Genomic DNA, 25,713 nt, shown 5'->3' with positions numbered 1-25,713 from the left:
TTAAAATGCAGAATATATCTCATCTATCAATTCACAGATTTTTCTTTTTTTTCTTTTTAAATGTTTCTGCAAGTTGCTGCCTACTAAAATGGCGCCATGACATACTACGATTTTTAGGGTCGAGTGGTCTATCTATTATCTTTGATTCCGACTAACCACTTTACCCATCTCTTGTTATTTTTTATACTTCTATCAAATCATCCATCAGCCTCATTTGCTCCACAGTCTATCCAATCTCTCCTCACAATTAAAGTCCTCCAATCCAGGCAACATCCTGATAGATCCCTTCTGCACTCTCTTCAGGTCCATCACATCGTGTCTGTCGTGGGGCAACCAGAACTGCACACGATATTCCTGTGCTTGTAAACATAACATGCCAACTTTTATGCCAACTTTCTGCTCCAGTCTTGGAGGTGGGATGGGGTTGGTATATTACGGGGCTTACAGCAAACAGACTACTCCACAATAAACATGTCTGTTTATTCAGAAAATCAAAGCTATTTAAACTGCGAGGCTGAAAGGTTAGGGACCATGGGACTCAGGGCAAGTAAACAAATTGGATCCAAAATTGGCTTGGCAATAGGAGAGAGAGGGTGAAGATGGAAGGTTGTTTTTGTGATTGAATGCTTCTGGCAATAGATATTTCACAGGGACTGGCATTTATATTAGATATTGCTGTTTGTGATATATGGGAGTAATGGTCTGCATGGATGCAGTGGGCCTAATGTTGTACGGCCCTATGATCAAAACAGTCACTCATTCCAACATGATCACTGGGACAAGAGCAATTATCCAGTCCCCTGCAGTCTGGCTGGGATTGTGTTCACTTTGAGTTGCCTAATAAATAATATCATTTTGATATTATAATATAATGAAGCACCAAACATGCTTTATCTTGTCCAAAAATGAGCCAAGGGTATTTAATTTTCCCCATGAATGTGCCATGGCATTTCTCTCTCATTGACCATCTTTAAATTAAAGTTGCTTCACAATAATTTTCTGATAATTCTGTTTTTTAGCAATCAATTCTCTCTTTGCTCGTCCATTTACCACGTTTAATTCAAGTTATTGGATAATAAACATCTTCATGGAGGAATTAACAGCAATAAGCTTTCAGCAATAAATTCTATGCTGCCTATTTGTCCACATTTTGCTTAGGGAGATAATATCAAAGTCTTTCTGTTAATGTTTATGCACAGCAAAAGCACATTTATTTAAGCATAGGTTTATTTATACATGAGATTAAATCGATCTCCTCACCTTTACGCCATGACCAATATCATCAAGAACCGTGTAAATGATAGGTTTCCTGGTGTACTTTACACGTTGGATTGGATTTGTAGGAGGTATAATTTTGGTAATCTTTGGTGTGGTCTTAATCACAGTAAATGCTCCAATCTCTCGACGAGCCACTTTTTCCTTGTGCATTTCCACCCTCTACATAAATTGGAAAGAGAAAGGTTTAGAAGGTTAATTAAGAAGATTGCTTCGTAATTACTTAACAAGGTAACAAATTATTGTCTTTAAACCACCCTGTGAAACCTGATTTTCAAATATGTGGCATTTAAGAGGCTTTTAGATTGGCACATGGATGTGCAGGGAATGGAGCACAGGGAATGGACACTCAGAATTATAGGAGGTGTCAGAGGTTATGGGGAGCAGACAGGAGAATGGGGTTAGGATCAGCCATGACTGAATGGCGAAGTAGACTTGATGGGCCGAATGGCCTAATTCTACTCACTTATGACATGACCTTATGCTTGATATGGATTATTGTCACATGTGACTAGGCACAGTGAGATTCTTTGCTTGCATATACGATGTATGCAAATAGCAGCCACCTACGGCGCTGATGAAGTTACAAAGCATGCAGGCTCCCCCTTTTGTCATTCCCCCCTCCCCCGCCACAGCAGTTCCCCCGCGCCGGGTCCTCCATTGTTCTTCCCCTCCCCCCTCGCGGTGATCCTCTATGCTCTCATCGACCGCGGGTCGGACCGCGAGACTTCACCACCGCCACAAGGCTTCACCACCGCCAAGGCCCCATCATCACGAGGCTTCACCGCTGCCGCCGCCCAGATCTCACTGCTGTCGATGCCCCACTTCACGCCTCCGGGGTGCCGACCCGGGCCCCAGCCGCGGGCTCCGTCGGCCGCTTCACCTGACCCGGGCCCCACTTCACCCGAGGGTCCCGGCTGGGCACCGACCCGGGTTACTACTATGCGGCGATCCAGGAGGCATCGAGACCACGCCTCAATAAAGGCCTCCGGCCACCATCCCAGTCCACGGCCGCAATGCGGCCCATTGGAAAGCCGAGGGGAATACATGTGCAAGCGGAGGGGAATAGTTTAATTTGGCATCATGCTCGGCACAGACATTGTGGACTGAAGGGCCTGTTCCTGTACTCTACTGTTCTATGTTAAAATACGCAGATTTCTCTGGAACCTAGAAAGGCTGCATTAATGGTTACATTAAAATCTGGGCTACAAAGAGCAGCCTTGAGGGTCACCTGAGTTGATGGTCAGTAAGGAGGAGATGTTGTTTCGGATCCACACTAATTGAGGATCAAGGCTGCTTTTTGCAGCCCAGATCTTAATTAGGGTTGCCAAATGTCCCGTATTAGCTGGGACATCCCGTATTTTGGGCTAAATTGGTTTGTGCCATACGGGACTGCCCTTGTCCCGTATTAGTAGGGTTGCCAACTTCCTCACTCCCAAATAAGGGACAAAGCGTGACGTCACCACCTCCCGGCCCAGGCGGCCGCCATTGATGGAGCGGGAGCATGTGACCGCTGGCAGGGTGAGGTCACGTGGGGCCCGGGGCGGTTTCGTCACCTTGTCCCGTATTTGGGAGTGAGGAAGTTGCCAACCCTAATCTTAATGTAACCAATAATGCTGATAACTAAGACATGGATCCAGTTAGAAAGGAAATGACAGAGGCCCAGGTCCTGGAACTTGGTGATGAGTTTGGGGGGAAGGGTGGGGGGATGATTGTCGATGAACAGCCATCTGACATGTGTTCCTGTTATTTAGATGGTTCAGAACAGAGTGGGGAGTCAGTGAAATACCATTTGCTGTTGAGCTCTCGTTAGGCAAATTGAGTGGATGCTGGTAATTTCTGAGACAGATGTTGATTTGCGCCATTGTCAACCTCTGAAACCATTTCATTCAATGAATTCTACTGATACTGGAAGTGCTGCTGGACGGTAGTTATTGAAGGAGGGCACCACGCTCTCCTTAGGCACTAGTACTATTGAAGCAGGTGGGAAACTCAGACCACAGAAGCGATTGAAGATGTCCTTGAACACTCCAGCCAGTGGTCCCCACAGGTCTTCAGTACCCGGCCAGATACGCAGTCTGGGCCAGACGCATTGCGTGCATTCACCGTCTTGAAGGATGAAAGATCAGTTGCGATTGTCCATCAACAGAGGGGTTGAGATTGCAGTGGATTTGCAATTTACTGAGTGTGGACTTGTGCAAGCTCAGCAAGTCTTGCACATATTTCCGAGTCACTGCCAACAACTTGTCAACACTGAATAACTGCCTGAACCTGTGGATGGTAAAATAAATGAGTTTCTATATTAAGACACACAACGTGTTCAAGGTCTTGCCTTATATTTAAGTAATTACCGTGTGCTTAAAAACACTCATGAAAGCAGCATTGCATAAGAGCCCTATGGTGAATTGTGGACCCTCGGCCTCAGAGAAGAGAATTTATTGTGCAAAAGGTTTCTCTGGCACTAGTAATGTGCACAAGGGCTCCTTCGCCCCGATCTTATGTGTTTGTAAATCACGGAGGTCACAAGAGGCTAATGATAACCAGAGGCAAATGGAGAGCTGAATGTGGTGGAGGGAGATAATACAGAGAGGGGGTAATGTGAGGAAATCACAGGAGTAAAGGACGAAGGGGATCTGAGGACATCGGCAGTGAGATGGGGGTCGGTGTGAGAAATGTTCCATTGACAATCGAAACTCAAGGTACCTACCTACCCAGAGGACAACAAACTGCTTGCATTGTCCAAGGTTGGCCCCTTGATGTTGGACCCTTTTAGTAATCCCAAGGTTCGATCAAGCAGTGCCTTTTTTTGTGATGGTGCACAGCGGTGCCTCTAAAAGGTTAAAAACTAGAGAGACGCACAGCAACCGATAGCATTGCATGAATGTGCATGCCAGCACCTTTTAGTGTACGAAAAAAGCACTGAGCCTAACCTTCCAGTTAGGACCTTGCAGTGTGTAAGGTTTGCAGGCACACATGCCTCTGTGTAACTGCTGTTAAGTCGCTGGCATCACTTTGCATGCCTACTGGCCTTGTGCTTAGGTGCATAACGCTCATAGAGAAATCTAACACTAAACGAAGCACACCTCTAACAATTCCAACTCTCTCCATGTTGCTGGTATTTTGCTTCAGTGTAAGAAGGTCCAGATTGCTCTCTGGAAATGAACTACAACAAAATGCTGAACCCTATTGACAGGTCTTCTTTTGTTCAATAAAATAACCTAGATGTACATTTAAAGCACAGGCTATTTTCTGCTATCTCTGGGATAGATACAGGACAAATAGTAATGCTGACAATAACATTAATCTGGTTCATTCGTTTTTAAAACCTCTAAACTACCGTTGCCTGGAATGTCGTTTTGTAAAGTTTCTACAGTCAAAAAAAAATCCAGAGTGTAGAAAGGCATGTTCCAGTGCTGTACTGTTCTATGTTCTAGACTCAGTGTGCTGCAGAACCTCAGCAGAATCCAGCAGTCTGATAAAGGGTCTCGACCCGAAACATCACCCATTCCTTCTATCCAAAGATGCTGCCTGTCCCGGTGAGTTTCTCCAGCATTTTGTGCCTATCTTCGGTGTAAACCAACATCTGCAGTTCATTCCTATACATCTCAAAGAAACATATAAAATTATTGAGGGATTGGACAAGCTAGATGCGGGAAACATGTTCCCGATGTTGGGGGAGTCCAGAACCTGGGGCCATAATTTAAGAATAAGGGAAAGGCTATTTAGAACTGAGATGAGGAAAGACTTTTTCACCCAGAGAGTTGTGAATTTGTGGAATTCTCTACCTCACAAGGCAGTGGAGGCCGATTCACTGGATGCATTCAAAAGAGATTTAGATAGAGCTCTTAGGGCTAGCGGAATCAAGGGATATGGGGAGAAGGCAGGAACGGGGTGTCACATCTCCGTCTCAGATGTGTAATAATGAAGCAGACACAATCCGTGGTGATTACATTGCTTCGTTTGACTGTTTATTGTTTCTAGGCCTTGCAGCCTTTAGCACACACAGCAAGCACACTCTCCTGCTCTCCGGTCACCTGATACACACATCACCATATTTGCATATCATCATCATGATTCGTCATCATGACATCCCTCCTTTACCAGAATTAAACTTTAAATTACTGTGTTCTTTTTCCCCAATTAAACAAATTCTTTACTTATTATGTTATTTTTCCTTAATACAAATATACAAATAATAACTTGTAAGTTTCTTTTGCCTCTAAACAAATATCATATAATTACTAAACAAAACTATAACTATAGTCTATAACACAAAATCGTCGTATCTTTTGGGAACTCTCCTTTCACGTTGTGGTCTCCCAGCTGGCACAAGAACATCAAAGTCTGTTGAATCTGCTAAGGTGTTGTCATCCAGATACTGTCTCTGCTCAACACCTGCATCGCAGTCTGCTGCCTCTGGAACTCTGGTCACCACCTCAGGAATGTCTTCTGGTCCCTCTGAATCGGCAACTCTCGGTGGACTTTGGCCCTCGATTCGACTGTCTCTCGACATGTACTTTTTTACATTCGATATATTCCTCTTGTACATAACACCTTCTGGAGACTTGACTGTCACCCTGCTACCACTCCTCCATACAACATTGTATGGCTCGCAATGGTAAGGAGTGTCCATCTTAACACCATCATCTCGCCTCACAAGTACGTCATCACCAGGCATTATTTCTGAGTGCCTGGCTCCTCGTTTCAAGTCGGCATACCATTTCGCCGCACCTTTCTTTTCGGCATCACGGTCTCTCAGCTCCTGGTCTTCCGTGATCTCTCGTACTTCTGGCATTTTAGTGCGAATTTTCCTTCCAAACAAGGCTTCTGCCGGGCTTTTCCCTGTTGTTGAGTGAGTGATCGCCCGATATACAGCTACGTATGCTAGCAGCGCCTCCTTCCAATTTTTCCCTTCAGCATGGGCAATTCGTATCCTCTTCTCTATGGACTTATTTTGTCTCTCGACTTCTCCATTAGCCTGTGGCCATTTAGGAGTCACTCTATGATGATGAATACCGGTGGTTCTCATGTACTCAGCAAACGTCTCTGACACAAACTGTGGTCCATTGTCGGAGTACAATGTAACAGGCAACCCATGTCTGGCGAAAATCTCTGCCAATGCCTGTACAGTCTTTTCTGCCGTAGTTGACTTCATCACCGCATATTCATAGTATCTGCTGTAGTAGTCTACCACTACCATAATTGATTCACCTGTTGGAAGTGGTCCTAGAAAGTCAACAGCTACGTCGACCCATGGTCCTGTTGGCAATTTCGTACTTCTAATTGGTTCTGGTGGGTTGCTCCTGCTTGTGATTTGGCATCCGTGGCAGGTCTTGACAAATTTTTCGGCATCTCTGTCATAACCTGGCCACCACACTTTGCTCCGCAAAGTTTGTTTGGTACCAACGATGCCTAAATGTCCCTCATGAGCTAATGACACAATCCTTGCTCGTAGTGCCTGCGGGATCACCAATCTGTTACCTCTAAGCACACACTGACCAATCACACAAAATTCATATTTTATGGGAACATATGCTTTGTAAGGGCATTGGTCCCATTGCCCACTATAAATACGCTTTCTGATATCATTAAGTTCAGGATCATGTTCTGATTCCCTTTCGACTTCCCTTGTTGCCACGGCTCTTGGCGTTGACTGAATTGCAACAAAGCGCACAAAGTTTTCTGCTTCCATCCCTAAAGTGGATGTTACTCCTAGCTGTTCATCCTTCAACAGTCTCGACAGCGGGTCCGCAATATTTGCTTTTCCAGCAATGTGGACTACTTTGTACTTGTACTGTTGGAGTCTCAGCACCCAGCGTTCTATTCTGGCACAGGGCTTGGACCTTGTTGAATAGATCACTTCCAGCGGCTTGTGATCAGTAACAAGTTCAAATTCAATACCGTACAAGTAAGCATGGAACCTTTCACAGGCCCACACTAGTCCCAGTGCTTCTTTCTCCGTTTGAGAATACCTTCTTTCCACGCTGGTTAAAGATCGACTGGCATATGCTATGATTCTGGGTCCATCAGCATGTGTCTGTACCAGCACTGCTCCCAAACCAACTGGACTAGCATCTGCTATGACTTTTGTTGGTGCAGCTAGATCATAATATCCAAGGGTTTCTGCACTCATTAGGCACTGTTTCAAGGTATTGAATGCCTGTCTCTGTTCATTTCCAAAATGGAACGGTATGTCTTTCCTGGTCAACTTTCTCAGCGGATCTGCCAGTGTAGCAAAATTTGGGATAAACTTTGCACAGTAATTAACCAGTCCTAGAAAGCTCCTCATCTCGGTTGCATTCTGAGGTTCACGTGCATCTGCAACATCTTTCACTTTAGCCTTTGCCGGGTTCAGCCCTTCACTTGTCTGTGAGTCTGTGTCCCATGAAATCCATCTCAGAGACACCAAACTTGCACTTGTCCTCATTCACAGTGAGACCTGCTTTTTGAAGTCTAGTCAACACTAGCTTCAATCTCCTGTCATGCTCTTCACGAATTGATGCATGGACGATGATGTCATCTGATATGTTTGCTGCTCCAGGTACCCCTTGAATCACTCTGTGGATTTCATACTGATAGATCTCAGGGGCAGCATTGATTCCAAACATCAATCTTTTGTACCGGTACAATCCGCAGTGAGTGACAAATGTTGTCACCTCTCTTGACTCTGGATGTAATTCCAATTGATGATATCCCCACTTGAGATCAATTTTGGAGAACACTTTACTAGTTGATAACTCTTGTAGGACTTCCTCGATCGTCGGAATTGTGTGTCTTTCTCTGATTATTGCTTCATTGGCTCTCCTCATGTCCACGCACAGTCTGATATCATTATTGGGTTTCGGCACTATCACTACTGGACTCACCCATGGTGTTGAATGTTCAACTGGCTCGATAATGTCCTGATCAATCAACTCCTTGATTTTAGCTTCTACTTTTCCACAAAGTCCAAATGGCATTCTCCGCACTGGTTGTGCTATTGGCTTAACAGTTCCATCAACAGCTAACTTCACTTGCCGGCCTTTCAATTTTCCAACTCCTTGGAATACTGAGTGAAATTCCTGCTTCATGTCCTCATATGACTGCACTGAATTGACATGCACTCCGATGTGAAGCACTCCCAGCTCTCCAGCTGTATTTCTGCTGAGCAGGGGTTCTCCTTTCTCCTCTATCACCACGAATTCTGCAACAGCTTTTCTATCTCCGACTTCTACGTCAGCTGTGAAACATCCAATGGTCTGCAACGGATCAGTTGCAGTGTATGGATATAACTTCCTACTACACCTCCTTGACATGCACTTGATTTTCTGCTGTTTCAAGCATTCCCACAGTGATCTGTCAATTACGTTGCAGTCGCTACCAGAATCTACAATCACTGGCACTGTAATACCTCCGATGGTCACTGCAACTTTTTCCAGATGGCTATCATTCAATGCAAACTGATAATCCCTTTTAATAGCATGCTCACCGTCCTCATCACTTCCGAACTCATCTTCTACGTGACGGACGTGACTCTTCTTTTTCTGCCACGGTCTGTCTAATTTGTCACTGGACTTCACTTTCTCCCTTGCCTTGGAAGATTCACTTTTGTAATCCCTTGTATTGTCCCTGGCCTTACTTTTGCACTTCTTTGCAAAATGATCTTTGCCTCCACATTTCCTACACGTTCTACCTTTTGCTGGACAACATGCATCTTTCCCTACGTGACCCATGTTGCCACACCTGTAACATTCAATTTCATGTTCAGGCTTACTTCTTTGTCTCCCGTGGGACAACCAATTAACTAGCCCAGTCTTGGAATCTTTTAATTTCATGCTGTGAAACTGTCCCTCAACAGCTTCCAGTGCTGCCGCAATCGACAAAGCATCATTTAAGTTTAACTCACCGCCTTTTTCTAACAGCCTTCTCCTGAGCTTGTCTGACCTGCAATGCTGGACAACCTGATCCAATATCTGGTTTTCCACATCAGCAGCCACATATTTGCATCCTACAGACACCTGTCTGAGTCTCGTCACAAATTGAGCAACAGTTTCGCCCTCTTCCTGGGTTGTTTTGCGGAATAAATGGCGTTGAAATGTAGCATTCGGTACCACCACATAATGACTGTTCAATGCATCAACGGCTTTCTTATAGTCATCCTTCATACCGGTGTCAGGGAGTGTTTTAAACATTTCTCGAACTGCTGGCCCCGCAGTGAAGAGAAGCAACGCTCTCCGCTGTGCCTTCTGTGCCGGCGTACTCTCATCAAGAGAGAGCCCGTGACTGTCGGCGTAGGCCTCGAATTCCTCCAGCCAAGCTTTCCATTTCAAGCTGACAGTACTCGCATCACCCGTCGGATCAAAGTGTGGAACTCCACGAAGTGCTAAGAAATCAGCTCCAGCAACAGCCATAACAACCTTTTTCTAACCTTGTTTTTTTCCAGCAGGTAGTCTCGGATTCAGAATCCAAAATATCCAGAATATCCAAAATATCCTCATCGCCAATGTCACATCTGTGTCTCAGATGTGTAATAATGAAGCAGACACAATCCGTGGTGATTACATTGCTTCGTTTGACTGTTTATTGTTTCTAGGCCTTGCAGCCTTTAGCACACACAGCAAGCACACTCTCCTGCTCTGATACACACATCACCATATTTGCATATCATCATCATGATTCGGCAGTGGAGGCCGATTCACTGGATGCATTCAAAAGAGATTTAGATAGAGCTCTTAGGGCTAGCGGAATCAAGGGATATGGGGAGAAGGCAGGAACGGGGTACCGATTGTTAATGATCAGCCACGATCACATCGAATGGCGGTGCTGGCTCGAAGGGCCGAATAGCCTACTCCTGCACCTATTTTCTATGTTTCTATCTTTCTATCCAGCAGCAGGACAGGAGGTCAGTACATGAGCAACTTTCTCATTGTGGAGCACCGATGTAAAAGTTGAAACATCACCTTGGGCACGGTGGCTCAGCGGTGGAGATGCTGCCTTACAGTGCTTGCAGCGCCGGAGACCCAGGTTCGATCATGATTATGGGTGTTGTCTGTACGGAGTTTGTATGGTCTCCCCGTGACCGCGTGGGTTTTCTCCGAGATCTTCGCTTTACTCCCACACTCCAAAGACGTGCAAGTATGCAGATTAATTGGCTTGGTGTATGTAAATTTACCCTAGTGTGTTTAGGATAGTGTTAGTGTGCGGGGATTGCTGGTTGGCATGGACTCGGTGGGCCGAAGGGCCTGTTTTCGCGCTGTATCTCTAAACTAAACTAATCAGAGTACAGTTCAGCCCTATGTTGTTTTAGTGCAATCTGTACTCCATTACCTTGTAGCAATAACACTTGTGATGTCCCCAGTTTCAATAACTTTGCTATAGATAAATAAGTCTGCAGATTCCCCAGAGGTGATCGTGATATCCAACTGACCCAAAGGCTTTCAACAGCGTTGTTGGCAATAGCAGGAGTATTACAGTAAAAGGCTGTCAGTCCTGGATGTGGACTGAGTCTTGCGAATAAATCATTAATATATTTTTCTGCCTTTTGGCTTTCATCGTCTTTTTGGGCTTTGAGAAAAAGGAAATAAAGGAAATAAAGCCAAGAACTGAAACCTTTTTAACATCGACACGTACAACTGCACAAATTCCTGTCACGAGTTAAGAGTCAAGAGTGTTTTATTGTCATATGTCTCAGATCCTTACTTGCAGCAGCAGCACAACAGAATATGTATCACTTTCTCTGCTTTGAGTTCTCTCTTTCTCATGAATGGAGTAGGCTCGACAAGGCTTAGAATATTGCATCTTTGTGTTGGTATTGTTTATTATTGTCACATGTAGCAAGATACAGTGAAAAGCTTTTGTTTGTGTGCTCTCCAGTCAAGTCAAGAGTGTTTTATTGTCAGATGACCCAAACAGAACAATGAAATTCTTACTTGCAGCAGCACAACAGAATATGTAAACCTAATACTCTGTACATAGAACAAACAAACAATAATAGTGCAAAAAGACAAAATCAATGCCCCCAAGTCTATGTAGTTCAGAGCTTATTTGGAGGTTGTAATGTTTAATAGCCTAATGGCTGTAGTTCATAAAAAGGAAATAAAAACTAAAACTTCTGCTCCCAATCGCTTAATTCCTTTTCATTTGCTGATTGTCTTGCTGTGTGATCTGAGCATTTTATATTATATAAAATACAACATTGAAGGGTACCATAGAGTCCCACAGAGTCCAGACCAACTATCTTCCTTTGATTTTTCACCCAAATCCTTCCCACACTTCACGCTTCTCACATTCTCATCAATTGCAAACCCCCCTCCCCACTACATACTAGGAGTAGTTTATAGCAGTTGAATAAGCTACCAAACTACACATTTATGGAGGTAGACACAAAATGCTGGAGTAACTCAGCGGGTCAGGCAGCATCTCAGGAGAGAAGGAATGGGTGACGTTTCGGGTCGAGACCCTTCTTCAGTGCTTCCAACACTGTGCCACTCACAAGGATTTATTCACTAATGCACTCAAAAAGATTTCAGATGGAGATTAACTGTTGCATCTGGGATTTCTTATTCACCAGTTTACCTCCCTCAGGAATTGTGAGTCAGTGGAATAAACAACCAGTGATAAACAATAGAAATTGGGATGTTTTGCATTTCAAAAACTGTGGATTTTCACTTTGCATTCATAGTCTGAGCAGTGTCACACATAACAGTTTTTCTTTTCCACTAAAGACATTGAACTGGGAAAAAGATTTAAATGCTTTGTCCTAAATAAGCCATGTGTGTGTTGGAAGGAACATTAAGGGTCTTATGCACAAGCTGTTACTCAGTGCCACAAACTTCATAAACATCACTTCTCTTTGTGATGTCCATAAACAAGTCTTGCATCTTGTGTTCATTTAGAGCAAAGTGCTCTTAACTGTTTGAGGAATAATGAAAAAAAAAGCCTTCTGCTAAATATGGAGGCACAAGAAACTGCAGATGCTGGGATCTTCAGCAAAACACAGTGTTGGAGGAATGCAACAGTTCAGGCAGTATCCATGGAGGGACATGGACAGATTCAGAGTCAGATAAAGGGTCCCAAACCAAAATGTCACCCATCTATTACCTCCACAGATGCTGCCTGACCTGCTGAATTCCTCCAGCATGTTTTGTTTTGCTCAAGATTTAAGCACCTGCAGTTCCTTGAGTCTCAAATGTTTTGTGGCCTCTTTTCATGCTATATGACTCTAAGCCCAATGAACATTTAGCATTAGAATAAAAAACAACTTTAAAATGTTTTATTGGAATAAAAAACAAGAGAAAAAAAACAAGTTTTTGGTTTACAGTTTTTGAATGAGATCCAAGTGCCCAATAAGAATTATTATTGCTCTCATCTTAAAGGCCCACCTGATAAAATGTGAAATGTAAACGTCTTTGTTGATAATCATGTGGAATAGGTGGACATTGGGCAGATGAAATTGAATTCAAATATATGTATAGTCTTTCCGCAGACTAGATAGCACGCAACAAAAGCTTTTCACTGTACCTCAGTACACATGGCAATAACCTAAACAAAACAAAACTAAAATAAACTAAACTAAACTAAAAGGAAGACCATGAAAAGGCAATATTGATTAAATGGTACAGTTCTTAACAGGGTGTTGGAAAAGAGAAAGTGAAAGAGGAAAGGCAAATGAATGAAGATTAATTTTCACCTGGGATATGCAGTTAATGGAAGATTCCATTTTGGAGATTTCAGAAGCTTGTAGGTCAAGTAGTTTTAGCACTTTCTCAGCCAGCGTGTTGATCTGATAAACCACGCCTGCAAGAGATTGGGTGGTGTACGCCTTGGTTTCCTGAAGAGCCTTTGCCTTATCTTGAGCCTGCAATAGAAGCATATTTGTTTAGGACACCAACTTGCATTGAAGATAGATTTTATGAATGCTGCTTGTAGGAAGAAACTGCAGATGATGGTTTACAATGAAGATAGGCACAAAAAGCTGGAGTAACTCAGTGGGTCAGACAGCATCTCTGGAGAAAAGGAAGAGCTGACATTTCGGGTCTGAGAGAAGGTTCTTGACACCTATTCCTTTTCTCCAGAGACGCTGTTTATGAATGCAGTGTTCACTCCAAATGCTGATAAATGTTGACGCAGACGCTGGAATCTTGAGCAAAGCACAAAAGTGTTGGAGGAGCTCGGCAGATCAGGCAGCATCTGTGGAGGGAATGGATAAGCAATGTTTTGGGTCAAGACCCTTCTCCAGACTGAGAAATGTTGAAATAAATGTTCTTTAATAAGCGTACAGAAATCATGGAAAACAACATCAGTTGTTTATTTGTGAGAGTTTTATCATGAAATACTAATCTTCAGATTTTACTATTACAGAATGCATCCATGGATTGTAATAGATCTAGTCGAGTAGATTATACAGAAAATACAACAACATTCCCTCTTAGTTAGCTCATTTGTGTAGATAGCCTGGGACTTTACTTCGTCTGCATACGAAAAGGCGATTACAGCTCCATTCAGCTCAACATAATGCGTTCTATTCTTAACTTGGTTTTAATTGCATCTGTTTTCCATGATATACACACTGAGTTCAAAGCACAAGTAGGAGACAATGTTGACAATGCTCGTCCCTTTGACATTCCCCAGGATCTGAGGGCTGTCTAACATGAAGGGCAAGAACGTGATAGACTATCAATTTCCATCTCCCTATTCTCCAATAGTAAATCCATTTTAGGGTTTCCCAGAAAGGTTCCATGTAAGTGAATCGGCTTTTGTAAGTTGCCCCTAGTGTGTAGGATGTGAAACTGGGATAACATAGAACTAGTGTACGGGTGATTGCTGGTTGGTGCAGACTTGGTGAGCCAAAGGGCCCGTTTCCACATTGTATCGCTAAACTAAATCAAACTAAATCACCTCAGAGGGGAAGTACAACCATCCCTTTAGTCATTATACAATCACAACGTCAGTCCAGGACCACACAGGTAACAAAGTCAACTTCCTATTTTTATAGTATATTACCTTATTTTGAGTTGGTAATTCCCCAATTTTGGTTGCTGCACATTCTATATCCCATCACCTATCACCTTTTATTGACCAGTTCAACTCTTCCACTTAATCCTTGATGTCCTCTCTACAATATTCACAATATAAACTGCTTCCTGGCTTTAATCACTTTCATAAGTTATAGGAGCAGAATTAGGCCATTCGGTCCATCAAGTCTACTCCACCATTGAATCATGGCTGTTCTATCTTTCCCTCTCAACCCCATTCTCCTGCCTTCTCCCCATAACCCCTGACACCTCTACTAATCCAGATTCTGTCAATCTGCGCCTTAAAATCACCCAATGACTTGGCCTCCACAGCCGTCTGTGGCAATGAATTCGATAGATTGACCACCCTATGAGTAAAGAAATTCCTCATCTCCTTTCTAAAGGTATGTCCTTTTAATCTGAGGCTATGGCCCCTGGTCCTAGTTTTCCCAAGATTCAAAGCGTTAGTTCTTTTCTAATTCCTATTTTCCTTTGTTCCCGTAAATGGCTCTCATCGCTTCACTATGTAAAAGATAGACACAAAGTGCTGGAGCAACTCAGCAGGTCAGGCAGCATCTCTGGAGAAAAGGAACAGGTGACGTTTCAGGTTGGAACCCTTCTTCAGCCTGAAAGTAGAGGGGGGTGGGGGAACTAGAGGTAGGAAAAGGGAGCACAGCTATCTCTACTTAACGTTCCTTCTGTCCAATTTGAATTGTGACCGTCCCTCCATGTCCACTGGGGTCAAATGTAGCATTTCTGTGCACTAACAATGTGGTGTGCCTCACCTTATATCCTGTCTGCAACCTCAGCAATACTATCCTCCCCAACCACAGCTCCCCCTAGCACCGTGGTTCCAGTCATTTCTAAGCACAATACTATGAGCTCATATCTCATAAGCTCCTCAAGTATCTGATGAACCTGGAACTGGATGCCAGCATCAATATTCACAATGGTTGTCAATATAACGACGGCTTATGTAAACTAACAAAGGATAGAGTTAAGTAAATTATGACAAGATATCCCTATCCTTTAAGACATTTAAAATACATTTTGGCAGGAACATGGAAAGGAAAGGTTTAGTGGGATATGGGACAAATGTAGGCAAATGGGACCAGCTTAGATGGGGGGGATCTTGGGCAGTATGGACAAGTTGGGCTGAAGGGCCTATTTCTGTGCTGTATGACTCTATGACTATTTAAGTCATTGCGAGTTCCAACTCATTAACATTTCTGCTGAAACAATTTAAATTTTCACAAATGTATTTAATTTGGAATTCCACTTTGAAATTCAAAGCAAGCATTTAGAAACGGATTAGTTGCCACTAAGCAACAAGTCAAAGCATGTAAAGTATATAATTTATCTGTCAATAATCATACAGTTAAGGCAAGTTGTTCCCTTGTAAGATAATACAAGCCATCGTTCCAGTTTGAGTCATGCTATATGTCAATGTATCCCTCAAGTACACTCGAAGCCTTTTTTTTTATAAGGTGCACATTTACTCTAATAAAGTATATTCAGATTAGCAAAAGCTAAGCAAGATGCATTTTGCAGAACTGGAACATGCAAACAAAGTTATTTGAACCTTGTTCTTGTAGTCTCACTCTGACTCAACACTTGATGTTTTGCAACCCACCATATTCCAGCAATGCATTTTTTTCATATATATATAAAACATTGGAATGAAATAAATAACTGAAAAGGCAAGTGAGAAAGCTAGAGGTCCCTACCCAGTATGTTCCATGGATGGAGTTCACATTTGTCCCTTTTTTAATGAAAGTATAATGGATCAGATATTAATCTCTTTGTGCCTCTTTGTCCTCATAGGAGCTGATGGAATTAAAACCAAACATTGTGAATGTTGATGCAGGCTTCCAATTCCGGATTCATTAGAACCTCTTTGTGAAGGCAGTGGAGGAAGGCTCATTGACTTGGATTCCCAATCATCTAGGATATGGGGTAGACACAAAATGCTGGAGTAACTCAGCGGGACAGGCAGCATCTCTGGAGAGAAGGAATGGGTGACGTTTCAGGTCGAGATCCTTCCTCAATCTGAAGAAGGGTTTCGACCCGAAACGTCACCCATTCCTTCTCTCTGGAAATGCTGCCTGTCCCGCTGTTACTCCAGCATTTTGTGTCTATCTTTGGTTTAAACCAGCATCTGCAGTTCCTTTCCACACCCTCTAGGATATGGGGCTTGTTCTGCCATGATCATGGGGGTTCAGAAAGATGATAGTGGATGGGCAACTAGTTGGAAGGGATGACTGGAGGAAGGAGTCACAGGGAGACATTTGACAGGGAGAGTGGTGGACTCAGACCAGTCCAGTCCATCATGGGCACAGCCCTTCCCTCCATCAACAGTATCCACATGATGTACTACCTGAAGAAGACAGCATTTATCATCAAGGATCTCCACCATCTGCGCCATACCCTCTTCTTACTGCTACCATTAAGCAGGAGGTACAGAATCTTGCTCATTCCTCGAGCAAGGAACATATTACACCATCTCGTGCACTACCATGGAGTTGTTTCTGAATTGTAGTTTGCGCAAATATCTAGTTTCCCTTTTCTTTTCACTGTCTTGCACAACTTAAGTGTGAGTTATGTATAAATTTATGTTTTTGGGTGTTAACTGGCTGTGGCTCTACTGCAAGCAAGATCTTCGTTGTACCGGCACCTCACTTTACCTGTGGTTATGCCAATAAACTTGACTTGACTCAGATCAACAGTGGCAAGCAGAGATGTAGGCAGTTAATAACAATGAAAACCTAAAGAGGATGAACACGTTGGCACTCTGACACAGAGGCGCAGTTGATATAGATGCTGCCTCACAGTGCCAGTGATCCCAGTTTGATCCTGACCTTGGGGGCTGTCTGTGTGGAGTTTGCATGTTCACCCTGCGACCGCCTGGGATTCCTCCGAGTGCTCCGGTTTCCTCCCACATCCCAAAGACATATAGGCTTGCAGGTTAATTGGTGTCTATAAATTTCCCCTGGTGTGCAGGGAGTGGATGCAAAAGGGGCATAACGTAGAACTAGTGCGAATGGGTGATCGATGGTTAGTGTGGACCCGATGGACTGAAGGGCCTTTTCCCATGTTGCATCTTTCAAACAATAAAAAAACCTTGTATCTGGGCATTAACTTGCGTAGGATTAGGACCTTTAAAATATGTCAAAGCAGGTCTCATGCATCTGTGCGGATGAATATAATATAATATTTTATTAATCTGAGCCCATGATATTTGTTGGCCTCTTGCATACTGTCCAGTTTGTGCAGTGATATCAGAACAAGAATTTCATGTCACAGGGTATGTACACTGCCCTAGTGTATGTGTGTGTTGTATATATTTTATGCTCATTTTAGGAAATTTGCTGTTGGATCACAACATATCACATTGGGTTAGTTTTTAAATTCTCCCCAGAGCCCCCCAAAATATTGCCCTACATTAGGAAATGTCAAGATTATGGAGTTTTTGATTGAACGTGAAAACTTGATACCAATACAAAAGAACAGCTATGGATAGTTTTTTTTCTCGTCTAGTGGTTTTCATGGCCACTAGTGGTTCTCATATTATTTGTATAAAAATACAACAACAGGAAATCAAAGAAGAAGTTAAAACATAACATTTGATTTGTTAAGATTTGAGCTGGCTGGGTACAGATTCAATCTGTTGCAAAGTTAACAATTGCTCATTAATGCAAACAAATAAAATAATCCATGCCAACATCTACACATAACTTTAAATCATGTCAATATAAAGTTGATCCATTCATGACACAAACCCCAATTGAAAAGTCTGTTTGATAATTAAAGGATTAGCACTGACTATAATACATGACTTGCTATTGAGGGCGTGCAGCGTAGGTTTACTAGGTTAATTCCCGGAATGGCGGGACTGTCATATGTTGAAAGACTGGAGCGACTAGGCTTGTATACACTGAAATTTAGAAGGATGAGAGGAGATCTTATCGAAACGTATAAGATTATTAAGGGGTTGGACACGTTAGAGGCAGGAAACATGTTCCCAATGTTGGGGAAGTTCAGAACAAGGGGCCACAGTTTAAGAATAAGGGGTAGGCCATTTAGAACTGAGATGAGGAAAATCTTTTTCAGTCAGAGAGTTGTGAATCTGTGGAATTCTCTGCCTCAGAAGGCAGTGGAGGCCAATTCTCTGAATGCATTCAAGAGAGAGCTAGATGGAGCTCTTAAGGATAGCGGAGTCAGGGGGTATGGGGAGAAGGCAGGAATGAGGTACTGATTGAGAATGATCAGCCATGATCACATTGAATGGCGGTGCTGGCTCGAAGGGCCCGAATGGCCTCCTCCTGCACCTATTGTCTATTGTCTATTGTCCATTGACTCGAAGGTATCACAAAATGCTGGAGTAACTCAGCAGGTCAGGCGCATCTCTGGAGAGAAGGAATGTGGAAGGACACATTCCTTCTCTCCAGAGATGCTGCCTGACCTGCTGAGTTACTCCAGCATTTTGTGATACCTTCGGTTTGTACCAGCATCTGCAGTTATTTTCCTACACATAATACATGACTATCAGCTCATTAGTTCCCCTCGGAGCGACTCAATACAGACTTAGTGACGGCTGCAAGAATCAAAAGTCAAGTCAAGAGTATTTAATTGTCATATGTACGAAGAAGGGAACAATCAAATTCTTACTTGCAGCAGCATATCAGCCCTGTAAATATAATGCACATAGATAATATAGAACAAACCAAAATTCAACAAATTAATAACTCCAATACCCAAGTCCTTAGTGAAACCAAAGACAGTTATCATCAAGATGATAAGTTATCATCATTACTTTTTTGCATATCTTTCATTCATTTGTTCTATATCTCTCTATAATCACCATCTGTATCTCTTATTTCCTTTTCTCCTGACTCTCAGTCTGAAGAAGGGTCTTGACCTGAAATGTCACCTATTCCCTTTCTCCAGAGATGCTGCCTGGCCCGCTGAGTTACTCCAGATTTTTGTGTCTATCCAGAGTTCATATTTGAAACTGGCAGAAGTTAGGTTGGTGGCATTTAAGAGGTTTTGTATTCAACAGCTTCATGGTTGTTGGGAAGAAGCTATTCCTGAAACTTTTCAAAGCACCCACATTTGAGCTCTATAATTTTGGATAATGGGTGTTCCAGCATATTTTGTAACCAGATAATGATGCTTCTTATATTTATATTGCCTCTGAACTTATCTTTTATTATTTTAAGGTCTTCTTCTTGCATATGGCATGCACAGCCTAAAGCTATAGGTCAAGGGTAGACATCCAGGCCAGGGCAGCAGCAGTTGCTGGGTAGATGGCCATGATGCCACCAGGGAAAAGCCTCAGTGAGCAGTCATTCACGATGTGTGGGATGGTCTGGTCTGAATATCCGCAGTCACAAGCAGGGCTGTCTGTCATCCCCCACTTGTGCAGGTGATGGGCTGTTCTTGCATGGAGGGTGTGGATCCTGTTCAGGGTTAGCCATTGCTTGCGATGGAGGTCAATTCCCGGTGGTTTCACTGTGGGGTCTGTGATGACCTCTCCGTTGTTGGTGTGGGCATCTTTCCAGGCTCTGCGCCACTCAGTCTTGGGGTCAAAGTCTTCCAGGGATTTGGCTGAACACCAGAAGGGTTTGCGGGACTTCAGGCGCATGTTGAACAGATTGTTCAAGTCAGCGTGGATGGGAAGGTCAGGGTTAGCCTCGATGGTGCACCAATCTTTCAACATCCTCTCCCTTCTGCGTATGGGTGGGAGATTGTAACCTTCACGTGGTTCACCCTGTTTCGACTAATGCAATCAACCCGACGTGCACAATCTAATAGGTGTAGTGTTTTGGTGTCACTTTTGACAATTATTTTAAGGTATTAACCTTTTTTGCCTTGCACCATCATTCTTCATTGAAGTTCTCCTACCGCCTGCTCTGGCACAGCGTACCCTTATTGCTCTCTCCTTTCCTTTCTACACTTTATCTCCAGTTTTACCCAGTTCTCATTGGCTTGGAACATGACCCCTGTATCTCCCTCACAGTTGCTCTCTACCCTGGTGAGTATTTCCAGCATTTCTTGTTGTTATTTAACAATGAAGTTAGTTGCAGATAATAAATCACAGAACCAACAAAAAAAAATTTTTATTCATTAATAAGGGCATCGAATATAAAAGTAGGGGGGTAATGATGGAATTGTACAGAACACTGGTGAGGCCACAGCTGGAGTATTGTGTACAGTTCTGGTCACCACATTATAGAAAGGATGTGATAGCTTTGGAGAGGGTGCAGAGGAGATTCACCAGGATGCTGCCAGGGATGAAGGGCCTCGGCTATGAGGAGAGACTGAGCAGACTGGGGTTGTTTTCCCTGGAGCAGAGAAGGCTGAGAGGAGACATGATCGAGGTGTACAAGATCATGAGGGGCATAGATAGATAAGGTAGATGGCGGGGAACTTCTTCCACTGGTGGAAGGTTCAACAACGAGGGGACATAGATACAGGGTAAGGGGAGGGAGGTTTCGGGGGGATGTGAGAAATAACTTTTTCACCCAGAGGGTGGTTGGAGTCTGGAACTCACTGCCTGGGGTGGTGGTGGAGGCGGGAACACTCACAACGTTTAAGAGGCATTTGGATGGGCACTTGAAATGCTACAACATTCAGGGCTACGGTCCAAATGCGGGAAAATGGGATTAAAATTAGACTGTGTTTGGTAACGGGCGGCGCGGACACGATGAGCCGATGGGCCGAAGGGCCTCTTTCTGTGCTGTAGGACTCTATGACTCTATTAGATGACATACTTTTTTTCAAAACTACAGCATATTTAAAGTAAATGGAGATTTAATTACGATAATGGCATTTAAGAGGCTTTCAGATAGGCACATGTATATGCGTGGAGTGGAGAGATATGGATCAAGTGTAGGCAGGAGGTATGTTTATTTTGGCATCATGTATGGCACATTGGATAGAGCGGATGTGGAGAGGATATTTCCACTAATGGGAGAGTCTAGGACCAGACGTCATAGCCTCAAAATTAAAGGACATTCTTTCGGTAAGAGATGAGCAGGATTTTCTTTAATCAGAAGGTGGTGAATCTGTGGGATTCATTGCCACAGAAGCCTGTGGAGGCCATGTCAATGGATATTTTTAAGGCAGAGATTAATAGATTCGTGATTGGTACGGGTGTCAGAGGTTATGGGGAGAAGGCAGGAGAATGGGGTTAGGAGGGAGAGATAGATCAGCCATGATTGAATGGTGGAGTAGACTTGATGGGCCAAATGGCCTAATTTTGCTCCTATCACTTATGAACCTATGAACTAATGAGCTTATGTGGGCCGAAGGGCCTGTTCCTGTGCTGTACTGTGCTATGTTCTATGTAAATGTTACGAATAACATTTCTTTTTTAATTCCATTTGCTCTGAAATAGCAACCTTGCGATTGACAATTAGCAAGAATGTTGACATTTGCACTTCTACCAATTACACCCTAAAAAGGAACTTTCCAAATGCTGATAAATGAGTGGGGAAAGGAGCTTTGAACTTCTGCTATCTTTCTGATTTTTGAGAACTCAGCAAGGGTTCATCTCTGGTCATATCACAATCTTTTTTTTAATGATGTCGGCAATATTTCAAAAGCATTACTGCAGAATTTTGAAGAACTGTGTTTTTTCTTCCCCTGGCTAAGCTTTGAATTGTATTACACATTAATTCGATTTTGGCAACCTCAATTTCCTACGATCATTGTTAGAAGTGAGGAAGTTGAATTGCTTCTGTGTTTGGCCACAATTGCTATAATTTATGCCCCACTGGTTTCTTGAAAAACTTCTGTGAGAGAAAAATGCCATTAAAATATGAATTTTGAAAGAACCAATGTCCATACCAGACTGAAATGTCTTCTATAATGGTGCAATCTAACCATTATGTGCAGCACCATTACAGCAAATTTGATGGCAATAATTATTATTGGGTACCCAGACATTCACTTCATCCTAAGCCACAAACTTTTAATGCTCCGGGCACTTCTGCCAACTCAATGAGCAGTGAATTAATTTGCCATGTGCATTCATTAGCTGCAGATATTGAGATGCAAAGCACACAGCTGTACGGAAACTAGAATTGTGCTGAGAATTGCCAACCTTGCAAGCAGTGCACTCCAGTGCAAAATATGGTAGATCAGTACACAAGTCTGCAAGCGCTGTTTGAAATTCTCACAGCAAACCTTGCCTAACACTTCCAGTTCTCCGAGTGAGTAAATAATTTCTGACACTGTCCAATAAATACATCCAAAAAAAAGAGTGACTGTCAATTTTTCATTCAGATCCCATCTCTCAAATATATGCTTGAAATATCAGGTTTTTTTTCATCAGCTTAGAGTATTTGAAAACAGATTTTCAAACATTGAATTAGTAGTGGTATAAAAATGCTGCAACCAGAATAGTAATTTGTGTTACCTTTTAGAGAACTGCATGACAGCAAGGTAATAACAAAGTTAGTGCGGAACGAGAGACTACATACATGAAGGGAGCAGCTGAACGATGCTGTGGTGAATGTACTGCAACTGTAGTTAAGGCTGTCATCATCACAAATGGTGCATTAAATTAATTCACATACCTGTATATAGTTATTTTCACAGTGTTCTGCTACCTGATGGAGTTTTGTGTAGTTTTCCACCAGAACTTGTCTGTCGGCCGGGATATCTTGTTGAAGTAATTTCTGAATTTCTGCCATTTTGCAGCCTGACTGTTTCATTTCCTTCTTACAGTGAGTGCTCGGATTTTAAAGTTGAGGTTTTACCCCAGTCTCTGCCTATTTATTGCGTCCTTCAATCAGAAGCATTGTGGGCATGCTTTGCATCAACAAAAAAAATTGCAGTGTATATAAAAGCATTGCCCATTTAAAGAAGTTGTGTCAGCTATTTTTAGATTTGTTTCAACTTCCAGCAAAAATGTTATTAAAGTTAAATGTACAAAATATGGAATATCTGTATTTAAGGGGTGAAGAATTATTTTTTAAAACCCAATAAAATCTTGTGAAAGTTTATTCTTTGTACTTCCAAAGACGTACAGGTATGTAGGTTAATTGGCTGGGTAAATGTAAAAATTGTCCCTAGTGGGTGTAGGATAGTGTTAATGTACGGGGATCGCTGGGCAGCACGGACTTGGTGGGCCGAAAAGGCCTGTTTCCGGCTGTATATATATGATATGATATGATATGATATACTGCATCTCGTTTTAAAGTAGAAGATTAAACTATTTATTTCTCCATTTTTATGTCACTCGCAGTCAGTTTCCCAGGGGAGAGGATTCTAAAATTGGCGGGCATAGGCTTAAGGTGAGAGGGGAGAGATCTGAGAGGAACATCAAGGGCAACCTTTTTATTCAGATGGTAGTGGCAATCTGGAATGAGCTGTCAGAGGAAGCTATATAAACTGATACAATTACAATTTTAAAAAAGGTATTTGGAGATATATGGATACGAAGGGATGAGAGGACTACTAGACCAAGTGGACCCATTGAGTCCAAACCTCTCCTGCATTGGTGCAGCACCCTCTTCCCCCCCACTACCCCGTCCCCCCTCCCCCCCACCCTCCTCCTCCCCACCCCCCTCCTCCTCCCCACCCCCTCCTCCTCCCCACCCCCTCCTCCTCCCCACCCCCTCCTCCTCCCCACCCCCTCCTCCTCCCCACCCCCTCCTCCTCCCCACCCCCTCCTCCTCCCCACCCCCCTCCTCCTCCCCACCCCCCTCCTCACCCCTCCCTCCTCCCTACCCTCCTCCCCACCCCCCTCCCCCCCTCCTGAATGTTACTTTTATAAATGAACAAACACATTTTTATTCTATTGTTTTCACATGTTACACAACAGTACAACAAACTTCCCAGTGCACCAGAAGCTTCTCAAGTTTGCAGATGACACTACCCTGATTGAACTGATCTAGGATGGGGAGGAATCTGCCTACAGACAGGAAGTGACACAGATGGCGTCCTGGTGCCATCACACCAGCTCAATGCTCTTAAGACAGTGGAACTAATTGTAGACTTTAGGAGAGCTTCCTGTCCCCCCCACTCATCATCAACAACACTACAGTCACAACTGTGGAGTCATTTAAGTTCCTTGGAACCATCATCTCCAGAGACCTTAAATGGGAGGCCACCTTCGACTCCGCAGTCAAAAAGGCCCAACAGAGGATGTATCTCCTGCGGCAGCTGAGGAATGGACCAGACAATGATGGTGCAGTTTTACACTACCATCATAGAGTCTGTCCTCACCTTCTCCATCATGGTATGGTTTGGCTCAGCCGCCAAGCACGACATCTGGAGGCTGCAGCGCATCGTTTGATCAGCCGAGAAAGTTGTTGGCTGCAACCTTCCCCCCATTGCAAGGGCCAGGAAGCGAGCGGGTCAGATAATCTCAGACCCCTCTCATCCTGGTCACAAACTCTTTGAAGCACTTCCCTCTGGGAGGTGAGACTGGACTATCAAAGCCGCCACAGCCAGACATAAAAACAGCTTCTTCCCACGAGCAGAAGCTTCACTCAACAGCCAAAAGTTTGTAACCTTTTTTTACTCTGGTACTTTATTTTCACGTTTAAATTATAATGTTTTATTTTTAATTGTCTGCTTTATATCGTGTTTTTGCCATGTGCGAGCAAAGCACCAAGTCAAATTTCTTGTATGTGTACATACTTGGCCAATAAATTTATTCTGACTTCTGAAATATCCAAGTACTCTGGTCCCCACCAAATGTCCCCATGTTCCTCACCCCTGGTGTCCTAAATGATACTGCCAGTTCCAGCTACACATTCATCCCACTGTCCTGACCCCAGCCTAAACCCCATTCTTGACCTGACCATGATCCTGCATTCAGCATGCACTCTGGACCCAGGGTAGATGATCCTAAAACTAGAGGACATGCGCTTAAGGTGAGAGGGGAGAGATTTAAGAGGGACCTCAGGGGCAACGTTTTCAATTAGCGGGTAGCCCACATTATGACTAATGAGCAAGACTAATCCTGGATCTTTAAGATTTCCAAACAATTCATGCCAGATTATTGGAATCCCATTGTATATTGTTTTCTCATTTTGACTTTAGGGTGTCTTGCAAAGATGATTCTGTTGTTAAAATATTTCTATTTTTTCTGGTTAAAAAGTAAAGCTATAAGGCATTAAACATAATCTATTGCTCAGTTACCCAAAGATAACATTGATTCCTAAATGTGGGTAAATTGGCTCAACTTAACCTTAAATAGAACCTAGAATATAAAACATGGAACAGTACAGCACAGGAATGGACCCTTCGGCCCTCAATGTCGGTGCCCAACATGTCAAGTTAAACCGATCTCATCTGGCTATAATTGATCCATATTCCTCGATTCCCTGCACTTCCCTGTGCCTATCTAAAAGTCTCTTAAGCACCACTGCCTTATCTGCCTCCACCATCACCCCTGGTAGTACGTTCCAGACCCCCACTACTCTCTGTA

The 25,713-nt window shown here is 43.2% G+C and overlaps 1 protein-coding gene across 4 annotated transcripts in view; it reads right to left on the bottom strand.

Moving 5' to 3' along the window:
* LOC144607475 (abl interactor 1-like) overlaps positions 1-22,993 on the bottom strand; it is a 41,116-nt gene extending 18,123 nt beyond the window's left edge. For all 4 annotated transcript variants that reach the window (XM_078424335.1, XM_078424337.1, XM_078424339.1 and 1 more), the window contains exons 1-3: positions 22,850-22,993; positions 12,944-13,111; positions 1,261-1,437 (exon numbers count right to left, since the gene is read on the bottom strand). In XM_078424335.1, the coding sequence (XP_078280461.1) occupies positions 1,261-1,437; positions 12,944-13,111; positions 22,850-22,987 (483 nt within the window). In that variant the 5' untranslated portion in view covers positions 22,988-22,993. The remainder of the gene's footprint in view (positions 1-1,260; positions 1,438-12,943; positions 13,112-22,849) is intronic.
* Between the last annotated feature and the right edge of the window lie 2,720 nt (positions 22,994-25,713).

This window comes from Rhinoraja longicauda, chromosome 29 (assembly GCF_053455715.1).
Source record: "Rhinoraja longicauda isolate Sanriku21f chromosome 29, sRhiLon1.1, whole genome shotgun sequence".
Taxonomy (NCBI): Eukaryota; Metazoa; Chordata; class Chondrichthyes; order Rajiformes; family Arhynchobatidae; genus Rhinoraja; species Rhinoraja longicauda.
The sequence above is the reverse complement of the archived record's forward strand: the minus strand, read 5'-3'. Positions and strand labels throughout refer to the sequence as shown.